At 45.2% G+C, this 12,096-nt stretch overlaps 1 protein-coding gene across 5 annotated transcripts in view; it reads right to left on the reverse strand.

The window, feature by feature from the left end:
- SNUPN (snurportin 1) overlaps positions 1–12,096 on the reverse strand; it is a 43,004-nt gene that overhangs the window by 5,162 nt on the left and 25,746 nt on the right. For all 5 annotated transcript variants that reach the window (XM_011973702.1, XM_011973703.1, XM_011973704.1 and 2 more), the window contains exons 4-7: positions 6,948–7,052; positions 6,615–6,708; positions 4,584–4,681; positions 2,486–2,563 (exon numbers count right to left, since the gene is read on the reverse strand). In XM_011973702.1, the coding sequence (XP_011829092.1) occupies positions 2,486–2,563; positions 4,584–4,681; positions 6,615–6,708; positions 6,948–7,052 (375 nt within the window). The remainder of the gene's footprint in view (positions 1–2,485; positions 2,564–4,583; positions 4,682–6,614; positions 6,709–6,947; positions 7,053–12,096) is intronic.

Below are 12,096 nucleotides of genomic sequence, written 5' to 3' on the forward strand. Positions count from 1 at the left end.
TGAGATTGCGCCACTGCGCTCCAGCCTGGGCAACGGCGCGAGACTCCGTCTCAAAAAAAAAAAAAAAAAAAGCTCTCCAGTTGATTTTAACATACAGTCAGGACTGAGAACCACTGTATTATACTAGGTTGAGAGGTTGTGTGTTATTCTCTTGGCCCCATGACAGCTACCACTAATAAAGGGCTAGTGAAATCCTTTTCACACCTGCAAGGGTTTTTAGACTGAAGCAGCATAACAAAGTGATTAGAACGACAAACTCTAAAGTCAGATTCCTTGGGTTTGAATCCCAGTCTGCCAATCATGTAACCTCCATATACTTCCATCTTGTAAAATGGGATAATAACAGCACATATCTACTTCATAGGGTCGCTGTGTGGATTCAGTGAGATAATATACATAGAGCACTTAAACCAGTGTCTTAGAGAAAGAAGCCTTCCCCTTCCTCAATGCATGTTCCTCCAGGACCTAGATGATAATAACATCACTGAAAGTACTGATATTTATTCTCCTATAACTGGTTGTCTAATTCCCTTTAACATTTTTTTTTTTTTCCTGAGATGGAGTCTCGCTCTGTTGCCCAGGCTGGAGTACAGTGGCACAATCTTGGCTCACTGCAACCTCCGCCTCCTGGGTTCAAGTGGTTCTCCTGCCTCAGCCTCCCAAGTAGCTGGGATTATAGGCATGCACCACTACACCCGGCTAATTGCTTTTGTATTTAGTAGAGACAGGGTTTTGCCATGTTGGTCAGACTGGTCTCGAATTCCTGACCTCAAATGACCCACCTGCCTCGGCTTCCCAAAGTGCTGGGATTACAGGCGTGAGCCACCACGTCCAGCCCTTGTCTTTAACATTTTTTGTAAGCAATCCAAGCAAATACCAATCTGCAGGGCTAATAAAATGCCCTGAAAGTAGTTGTCACATATTTAAATCACTGAGTAGATAGCAAGATGCCTGGGCTATCACACTGGACTGTAAGACTTTGAGGAAGGCAGTCCCCTCTCTAAGCCTATGTTCTCATCTATAAAATGAAGGCGCTGAATAGAGGAAGGCAATCTCTGCTCAGACACAAGAGCAGTGGTTCTTGAAGTGTGGGTGCCAAACCAGCTGTAGTAGTACCACCAGAGAACTTGTTAGAAATGCATATTCTCAGATCCCACCCTAGACCTACTGAATCAGAAACCCTGGGAGTGAGGACTAGGAGTCTATGTTTTACCAGGCCTCCAGGTGCTGCTGATGCATGCTCAAGTTTGAGAACCAATGAACTAGAATTCTATTTTTTTTTTTTTTTTGGAGATGGAGTTTCGCTCTGTCACTCAGGCTGGAGTGCAATGGTATGATCTCAGCTCACTGCAACCTCCACCTCCCAGGTTCAAGCGATTCTCCTGCCTCAGCTTCCTGAGTAGCTGGGATTACACGAGCATGCTACCACGCCCAGCTAATTTTTGTATTTTTAATAGAGACAGGGTTTTGCCATGTTGGCCAGGCAGATCTTGAACTCCTGACCTCAAGTGATCTGCCCACCTCAGCCTCCCGAAGTGCTGGGATTACAATCGTGAGCCACTGCACCTGGCCTATTTTTATTTTTTTTTTTTGAGACGGAGTCTTGACCGCCCAGGTTGGAGTGCAGTGACGCGATCTCAACTCACTGCAACTTCTACCTCCCAGGTTCACGTGATTCTCCTGCCTCAGCCTCCCGAGTACCTGGTATAACAAGCATGCGCCACCATGCCCGGCTAATTTTTTATATTTTTAGTAGCGATGGGGTTTCACCATGTTGGCCAGGCTGGTCTCAAACTCCTCACCTCAAGTGATCCACCTACCTTGGCCTCCTCATCCGCCTGCCTCAGCCTCCCAAAGTGCTAGGATTACAGGCATAAGCCACTGCACCCAGCCATCAATCATTATTTATTGAGTGCCTACCATGAGTATTATGTTAGGAGGACTTGTATATAATAATTCGGTTCTTGTAACAACCCTGTAAATCAGATGTTATTATCCTATTTTACAGATGGAAAATCTACGGGTAAGTGAGATTATTAACTTAACCTAGTAATAATTATTTTTAGTCTTTTTTTAGTTATTATTACTTCAATAGGTTTTTGGGGAAGAGGTAGTGTTTGGTTACATGAATAAGCTCTTTAGTGGTGATTTCTGATATTTGGTGCACCCACCACCCAAGCAGTATACTCTGTGCCCAATTATCTCTCACCTCCCTTCCCCTTCCCCAGAGTTCCCAAAGTTGATTGTATCATTCTTAAGGCTTTACATCCTCATAGCTTAGCTCCCGATTATGAGTGAGAACATAGGATGTTAAATTAGTAATAAAAGCCAAAAATGGAATTCAGATCTACATGATTGATACTCTTCTCTTTATATCATGCTGCCTCAAAAAAGATCATTTTATACATAATGATTGTATTTAGATAACAGACCAATCCACACTACTCCCCATAAGGAACTCTGTGATCCTAACACCAGGTCTTACAGGATTGAGCTTGGTTTTCTCTCCCAGTCCTTCTTCTTCTGGTAACTTTGAATGCATCCAGTAGAATCGGAAATCAGTCTGCCACAGAGAAGGGAAACAGAAAGATTAAATACTTTCCGTTTCAAACTCTAATATAAACAAAAACACCCTATTCTATTTTTTTTTTTTTTTTTGAGATGGAGTCTTGCTCTGTAGCCCAGGCTGGAGTACAATGGCACGGTCTCGGCTCACTGCAACCTCCGCCTCCTGAGTTCAAGCGATTCTCCTGCCTCCCGAGTAGCTGGGACTACAGGCGCCCAACACCACACCAGGCTAATTTTTGTATTTTTGGTAGAGACGGGGTTTCACCATGTTGGCCAGGATGGTCTCGATTTCCTGACCTTGTGATCTCCCCACCTCGAGCCTCCCAAAGTGCTGGGATTACAGGCGTGAGCCACTGTACCTGCCGGGCCTCTTCATTCTTTTAAATTATTTTGCTTTTGGAAATTTAAAAAGGCACATATAGTCCTTTGTTTAAATTATGAAAATATATTTGGTTTTAGTTACCAAATTTGTAGGTTGTGAATACATGTAATAAAATATCCTTCAGCAGAATTAAAGCAAAATATGTTCTAGATTGAATTTATGTTCTGAGTTGTAGGCTACGTTCTGCATTTGGGCAAGATACTGAAGACCCGTGCTTCTTAACATCTCAGCTTCCGTATCTATATGTCAAGGACAGGCCAGGTGCAGTGGTTCATGCCCAGCACTTCGGTAGGCCAAGGCGGGTGGATCACTTGAGGTCAGGAGTTCAAGACAGGCTGGCCAACATGGTGAAACGCTGTCTCTACTAAAAATAGAAAAATTAGCTGGGTGTGGTGGCAAGCGCCTGCAATCCCAGCTACTCAGGAGGCTGAGGCAGGAGAATTGCTTGAACCCAGGAAGCAGAAGTTGCAGTAAGCCAGATCGCACCACTGCACTCCAACCTGGGTGACAGAGCGAGACTCCTCCTCAAAGGAAAAAAAAGGATAATAATAGTACTTACCTTACAATAAGGAGGTGTTGTAAGGGATTTAATGAGCTAATGCACAAAGCGCTTAGCAATGCACATCTTGATTGTTATTGTTTGAATGAGATGCACTTTAGAATTCTGACTACCAATACCTAGCGTGTTTCGGAAACCTAGTGTGCAGGAATGGCTTAGAAAGAAGCAGACTATGGCGACAGGCTGCATGAAGATCACTGGAGGCCTATTCACACATCGGCCTCGGGCCCATGGCTTCTGGTTCAGCAGGTCTGAGAATGTGCATTTCTACAACGTTCTGATATGCCTGGTCTGGAGACTACACATTGAGAACCACTATAATAAACTAACTGACAGGGAGCAAAAGGAAGTACAAAAACCCCCAAACCCACTATTATACAACTGGGACAATGATGGGGAGAGTGTTGTTAACAGGGATGGAGGCCTGTGGGGTTCACTCAGCCTCACCTGATGACTGCTGCTGTTATCTATTAAGAATCAGCAATAGTAAAATGCTGGGGGTACGGTGAAACTAAAGGGGAGAATATTGGGGCCTCTCCTCACTTGAAAAGTCTCCTCCTAGAGCTAACCTTTGAGATTTGAGGTTCTGGGTCATACCAAGGAGGCCCTGCCATTTTCAGGGTCAGGATGTGGTTGGTGAAGGAGTGGAGGTTGCAGGAGTCTAGTAGATGGTGACTTACATTCAATTCCACCTTCTCTTCCTGAGGCTGCCTGCACAAAGTGGCACCCCCACCCCCTTGCCCCACAATCTTCACTGCCAGAAATCCTCCCATACTCTGGAGAGAGATAAGGGGGCGGGTGCAGCTGCTACCAAGTCCCAGCCTACACCCCTGCCGTTTCTCTCTTTCCTCCTCTCAAGAACTGCATGTTTCTCTTAGTTCCTCCTATTTCTCTTTTAAAACTAAGCTAATTTAAACACACTCAAAGATGCAGGGAGCATTAGATAATGTTCTTGATATACCACATCCTGTACACACCAAGAAGTTGGTCACGTACCAAACCCACATGCTGAGCTGTTTTCCCGGGAGGAGAGGAGGAGACAGGAAGAGCCATGAGGGGAGGATCCATCCCTACCTGGCAATCATAAAAAGGGTGTCCCCGCCAGCACATCACATCCAGAACGTAGTAGGTCTGGTTTACCTCACTGTAAATGCAATCTAGAATGGTGTAGTCTGGGGACACAAAGCAGAAAGTCAGCACAGAGTTCTTCTTCCAACCAGGTTCCTTCCACCACAACCTAGGTAGCCCTATCCTAGAGGCTCCAGTCCAACAATCCTCAGTGCTTGCAGCAGTCACTGGCACTAAGGACTAAGGATTCACTGGGGAGAGAACCCTGCCTGGCTACCAGCTACAGCTTCATGGTGACTTGGGGTAAGACAGCACAAGACGGATCAAGGCAAACCTTAAGCAAAGTGAGAATTCTGAAGTTTTAGATAAACTGGCACATTTACTCACCTCAGAGAGGTTTAAAAGCAAGTCATCTTCCATTTTAGTTTACAACTGCTTTTTGAGTTTCTATCATAGGCACTGTGTTATGTGGGGAATATTAACTATAAATATTCCCTGCCTTTAAGGAAATTACCATTTGGTTAAGGGGATAAGATGATCACGGAAGAAAGAACTAAGAGTTAAATTACAGAGCTCATACTAACAGCAACAGGAGTTCCAGAAAGAGAAGTCTGGAGCAGCAGGAAATGCTTCAAGGGAGAGACGCAATACAAATAAGAGTCTTCTGGGACCAGGAGGGTTTAAACAACAGGGCAGAGAGGTGAAGAGAGGGCATTTCAGACCCATGTACTGATGTGGCATGAGCAAAGGCCCAGAGGCAGAATGAACTGGGCACATGAGGGGAGGCAAGTCAGCTGAACAGAAGATGGGTATAACGAGTAGGGAAGACATGGGACGGGGGGACAAAGCCTGCATGTGAAAGGCACTAAACGCCAGTAAAGAAGTCAGATCTAGGCCGGGTGCAGTGGCTCACACCTGTAGTCCCAGCACTTTGGGAGGCGGAGGCAGGCAGATGGCTCTGAGCCCAGGAGTTCCAGACCAGCCTGGGCAACATGGCAAAACCCCATCTCTACCAAAAGTACAAAAAATTAGCCAGGCGTGGTGGCGCACTCCTGTACTCCCAGTTGCTCAGGAAGTTGAGGTGGGAGGATCACTTGAGCCTGAGAGGTAACGGCTGCAGTGAGCTGTGATCATGGCCCTGAACCCGAGCCTGGGCCACAGAGTGAGACCATGTAAAAAAATAAAAAAGAGAAGTCTGGGCTCAGTACAGAGGACATGAGGAACTTCCAAAGGAGCCTGAGCAGGTAGAGAAGAAAGCAAGCCTAGATCTGTCAATTCCTGCCTGAATAACCATGGGTAAGTTATTTCTCCTCCATGACCTTAGTCCACTTAGCTAGGCCCAGTGGGGAGGAAGAAGCTAAGGTTACAACAATGAGAAAGGAGAAAAGGGAGTTTGGCAGGGAAGCGCCAGCATCAGTTGACTGTACCATTATAAAGCTTGGTATTCTCCAAGGGACATTTCCCCCCAAATCTGCATCTGTTGTCTCGTAATAGAAGTCCAAAGACATGCTGACCTTAATTTAGGAATTTATGGACCATCAGGCCTCATGGGACTGCATTTATTCTGTACCTGAGGAGGCTTGACCTTGAAGGGGAGGTGCTTGGTCCAGGGACCAGGATGGTGTCTACATGCAGTTTCAAAGATAAGCTTTCAGGCCAGGTGCAGTGGCTCACGCCTGTAATCCCAGGAATTTGGGAGGCCAAGGTGGGCAGATCACTTTGAGGCCAGGAGTTCAAGACCAGCCTGGCCAAAATGGTGAAACCCAGTCTCTACTAAAAGTACAAAAATTAGCCGGGTGCAGTGGCGAACGCCTATAATCCCAGCTACTCAGGAGGCTGAGGCAGGAGAATCACTTGAACCTGGGAGGCAGAAGTTACAGTGAGCCAACATTGTGCCACTGCACTCCAGCTTGGGCGACAAAGTGAGACTCTGTCTCAAAAAACAAAAAAAAAACAAAGATAAATTATCAAAGTGGGTCTTTAAAGCACATTACACTGTCTTTTACTGATTAATAAGTAGACACTCTATGTAGGTACCTTTTGCTGTTGAGTTTCGCCTATTGCCTCCTGGCAGAAGGGAAGAAAACCTGTTGACACAGTAGCCACTCTTGGTGTAGGCACTGGTAGAACCCTGCGTGGAGAGAAAGTTACCATTCTCATTAGACCTCAAGGTCTCCTCGCCCTCTTGCTTCCTCATTCTGCAGGAATGTTACTGGACCAAAGATGACTCTCAACAAATCCTTCCTGCAGGACAGTGTTTCAAGCTCCACTCCAGGCACAGCTGTTGTGGCGGATGAGGAAAATGGAGCAACAAACAATCCCTCCCACTACAGACTAGGCCTACTGGCATGGGGGCAGACAGTTACTCACCCTGGAGGCCACGATAAGAGCTCTTTTTCCAACAGGGCACACGACCACAATCCATTCCCGCCCCAAATCTGAAGGAACGTCAATTAACCACTCAGAAAGCATCAACTGGAAATGCAAAAAATAGTGTTAAAGATCGGCAAGGGTGTGCTACTTGAATGTCTACAATGTCAAGGCATTCATATCCTGTGTGTATATTAAAAACCCGAGTGAAAGAATGACGGCAGAGAGTTGGACATGGTGGCTCACGCCTGTAATCCCAACACTTTGGGAGGCTGCAGCAGGTGGATCACCTAAGGTCAGGAGTTGGAGACCAGCTTGGCCAACATAGTGAAATCCCGTCTCTACTAAAAAATACAAAAAATTAGCTGGGTGTGGTGGCAGGCACCTGTAATCCCAGCTACTAGGAAGGCTGAGGCAGGAGAATTGCTTGAACCCAGGAGGCAGAGGTTGCAGTGAGCAAAAATGGCACCATTGCACTCCAGCCAGGGCAACAAGAGCGAAACTCCGTCTCAAAAAAAAAAAAAAAATGAGGGCAGAAAAGGCTGACAGCGGCACCTCCATCCCATGTGCTCTAGGGAGTTGGTTGTGTCTCCTGCACAGCTGACAGGATGATGGGGGCCACTGACTGTGAATTTCGGCTTCTCTCCTCCATCTCCACCTGCACCCACACCATGCTTACTGCCTCACCTCCCGGGTCAGGGTGATGAACGCTCTTCCTCCTTTCCTTACTTTGTCCATCTCCTCCTATCATCATTACTATTATGTTCCATGGTCACATCTCAGAGATGAATAAGATCCCTGACCTTGAGATGCTCTTCGACTAGACCAGCATTTCCCAAACTGATGCCCCAAATACGGTACTAAAGGATGTTAGGAAATCTGCCTTAAAAAACAAAACAACACCAAACCAAACCAACAAAAACAGTGATGTGGTGAAATTAATTTGGGAAGACAAACTCTTCCACTCAGTCTCTTCCATCTGTAAAGATTTTGTCCCATGGGCCGGGCGCGGTGGCTCACACCTGTAGTCCCAGCACTTTGGGAGGCCAAGGTGGGCAAATCATGAGGTCAAGAGATCGAGACCATTCTGGCCAACATGGTGAAACCCCGTCTCTACCAAAAATACAAAAATTAGCTGGGCGTGTTGGCGGGCACCTGTAATCCTAGCTACTCAGGTAGCTGAGGCAGGAGAATAGTTTGAACCCAGGAGGCGGAGGTTGCAGTGAGCCAAGTTCATGCCACTGCACTCCAGCCTGGCAACAGCGCGAGACTTCATCCCAAAAAGAAAAAAAAAAGACTTTGTCCCATCAATTAATCCCTCCCATTGAATCTTTCATTTCTCCTTCCCTTTAGACACTCACTCCCAGTCTTAAAAAAAAAAACTTTTTGTGGCCGGGCGCAGTGGCTCACGCCTATAATCCCAGAACTTTGAGAGGCCAAGGAGGGCAGATCACGAGGCCAAGAGATCAAGACCATCCTGGCCAACAGGGTGAAACCCCATCTCTACTGAAAATACAAAAATTAGCTGGGCGTGGTGACGTGCACCTGTAGTCCCAGCTACTCAGGAGGTTGAGGCAAGAGAATCACTTGAAGCTGGGAGATGGAGGTTGCAGTGAGCCGAGATCGCACCACTGCACTACAGCCTGGCAACAGGGCGAGACTCTGTCTCAAAAAAAAACTTTTTGTCACTCAGCATTTCTGCTGAGCTACTCCACTTTCTCCTAGTTTAAAACTACTTAATACTTCTTGATGCTGCCTTCCTGCTCACTCTGACAGTCACAGTCCAGATTTGCTACCCACAGTCCTACTGAAGGCCCTCAGTGACCTCTTCCCATACCTCTTCCTTTTATTTATTTATTTTTTTTGAATTGGCGTCTCACTCTGTCGCCCTAAGCTGGAGTGCTGTGGCACAATCTCACTTCACTGCAACCTCCACCTCCCAGGTTCAAGCGATCCTCCCATCTCAGCCTCCCTAGTAGCCGGGACTACAGGCACACGCTGTAGACTCCGTCTCAAAAAAAAATGAGCCCGGCTCATTTTTGTATTTTTAGTAGAGACAGGGTTTTACCATTTTGGCCAGGCTGGTCTTGAACTCCTGACCTCAGGTGATCCACCCACCTCGGCCTCCCAAAGTGCTGGGATTACAGGTATGAGCCACCAAGCCTGGCCTCCCATACTTCTTCCTTATCCTTCCCACTCTACTCCTTGCCCTATATAATGCTACCAGCCACATCTTTCTTCTTGACACACGTTCTCTTGGCCCCATGACATAGCACTACTCTGTTTTTCCCTCTAAACATTCCTCCACACACTCCCCCAAAATATGTAATCTTCAGGGGGCTGTTTTAGGTCCCCCTTTTCTCTTAGATGCTGTCCCCATTAGGGGTGGATCTCATCTATTTCTATAGCTTCACTTGTTACTTCTAAGAGGATGCCTCCTAATGCTCCTTCATCTCCAGACTTCTTTCCTCCACACCCACCTATATTGCCAGATGTCTGTTTGGTATCTCTTTCTCTGTTTGTCTCCTCTGCACCTAAAACTCAGTATATCCAAAATGGAATTAACTACCTTCTGTTGCCTAAGTACTTCCACCCCTGAAACACCTACCCTTCCCTTCTGTATCTCAAAACCTTGTTAATGGCATCACCACTCTGTTACTGAATCTTAGATTTTAAGCATAATCTAGACAAATTAGACTACATCAAAATTTAAAAATTCTGTGCTGCCAACAATATCACCAAGAAGACAAAAAGACAACCCACAGAATGAAAGAAAATATGTGCAAATCATGTATCTGATAAGGAACTTGTATCTAGAATATATTAAAAACTCTTATAGTTCAATAATAAAAAGATAAATACTCAATTAAAAAATGAGGCAGGCAGATCACGAGGTCAGGAGATCAAGACCATCCTGGCTAACATGGAGAAACCCCATCTCTACTGAAAATACAAAAAAAAATTAGCCAGGCGTGGTGGCGAGTGCCTGTAGTCCCAGCTGCTTGGGAGGCTGAGGCAGGAGAATGGCGTGAACCCAGGAGGCGGAGCTTGCAGTGAGCCGAGATCGCGCCACTGCATCCAGCCTGGGCGACACAGCGAGACTCCGTCTAAAAAGAAGAAGAAAAAAAAAAAAGGGCAAAGGGCAAAGGATTTGAATAGACATTTCTCCAAAGAAGATATACAAATAACCAACACGCACAAGAAAACATGTTTAACATCAGGCCAGCGCAGTGGCTCACGCCTGTAATCCCAGCACTTTGGGAGGTTGAGGTGGGCAGATCACAAGGTCGGGAGTTCAAGACCAGCCTGGACAATATGGTGAAACCCCATTTCTACTAAAAATACAAAACTTAGCCGGATATGGTGGCAGGGGACTGTAGTCCCAGCTACTTGGGAGGCTGACACAGGAGAATCACTTGAACCCAGGAGGCAGAGGTTGCAGTGAGCTGAGATCGTGCCATGGCACTCCAGCCTGGGCGAGAGAGTGAGACTCCATCTCAAAAAAAAAAAAAAAAAAAAAGATGTTTAACATCATTAGTCACTAGGGAAATACAAATCAAAACCATAAGACACCACTTCACACCCACTAAGATGGCTATACTTAAAAGGATGGACAATAACAAGTGTTGGCAAAGCTGTGGAGAAATTGGAATACTTACATGTTGCTGGTGGGAATGTAAAGTAGTGGAGTCACTTTGGAGAACAGTCTAGCACTTCCTCAAAAGGTTAAACAGAGTTATCATATATATACCCAGGAATTCCACTTCCAGATATATACACAAGAGAAATGAAAACATATGCTCACACAAAAACTTGTAGTACATGAATGTTAATAAGGGCATTATTTGGCCAAGTGCAGTAGCTCACACCTGTAATCCCAGCACTTTGGGAGGCCAAGGTGGGTGGATCAGCTCAGGTCACAAGTTTGAGACCAGCCTGGTCAACATGGTGAAACCGTCTCTACTAAAAGTATAAAAAGTAGCTGGGTGTGATGGCGCACACCTGTAATCCCAGCTACTAGGGAGGCTGAGGCAAGAGGATCACTTGAACTCAGGACATGGAGGCTGCAGTGAGCCAAGAACATGCCACTGTACTCCAGCCTGGATGACAGAGTGAGACTCTACCTCAAAAAAATAAATAAATAAAATAAATTTAAAAATCAAATAAAAATGGCATTATTCATAACAGCCAAAAAGTGGGAGCAACTCAAATAACCATAAACTGAAGAATGAATAAACGAAATGTAGTCTATCCATACAGTGGAATATTATTTGGTAATAAAAAGGAGTGAAGTACTGATACATGGTACAACATGATGAACCTTGGAAACCTCATGCTAAGTAAAAGAAGCCAGTAACAGAAGTCCACATATTATATGATTCCCTTTCTATGAAATGCCCAGAATAGGCACAGAAAGTAGATTAGTGATTAGGGGCTACAGGGAAGAATGGAGAGTGACACTAATTAGTATGGGGGTTTCTTTTGGGGATAAGGAAAATGTTCTAGAATTAAATAGAGGTGATGGTTGCACAGTCTTGTGACTACACTAGGGCACTGAGTCAGGTTTATTATAGTGATCTGCTGTTTCATGGCCTGAACTTCACCCTGGCTGGTCTGGGGTGGCTGGGCAGGCTCACTTTATTCAAAAACATTAAACTACACAATAAAAATAGGCAAATTGTATGGTATATGAATTATATCTCAATATAACTGTTTAAAAAATAGTCATAGCAGCTAATACTTGTGGGGCAGTTATGGGCTCTGGATTAGGTATTTAAGGTACATTAGCATTATTTCATTTAATCCTCCTACCAATCCTGTGTGATAAGTACTATTACTATCCCCTATTTTACAGATAAGAAACCAAAGACTTAGAGTGGTTAAAATATCTTGCTTAAGGTCAACACAGAGCCTAGCTTTGAGATCAGATCTATGTGACCTCAAAGCTTACATCCTTGACCACTTCTTATACTGCCTCTCATATCCAGTCCACTGCTAAGTTCTTCTATTCTATCTGGCAACATTTATTTTTTATTTATTTTATTTATTTTTTATAGAGATGGGATCTTCATATGCTGCCCAGGCTGGTCTCAAACTCCTGGCCTCAAGCAATCCTCCTGCCTTGGCCTCCCAAAGTGCTGGGATTACA

This window comes from Mandrillus leucophaeus, unplaced genomic scaffold, assembly GCF_000951045.1.
Source record: "Mandrillus leucophaeus isolate KB7577 unplaced genomic scaffold, Mleu.le_1.0 Scaffold1395, whole genome shotgun sequence".
In the NCBI taxonomy this organism is placed as follows: Eukaryota; Metazoa; Chordata; class Mammalia; order Primates; family Cercopithecidae; genus Mandrillus; species Mandrillus leucophaeus.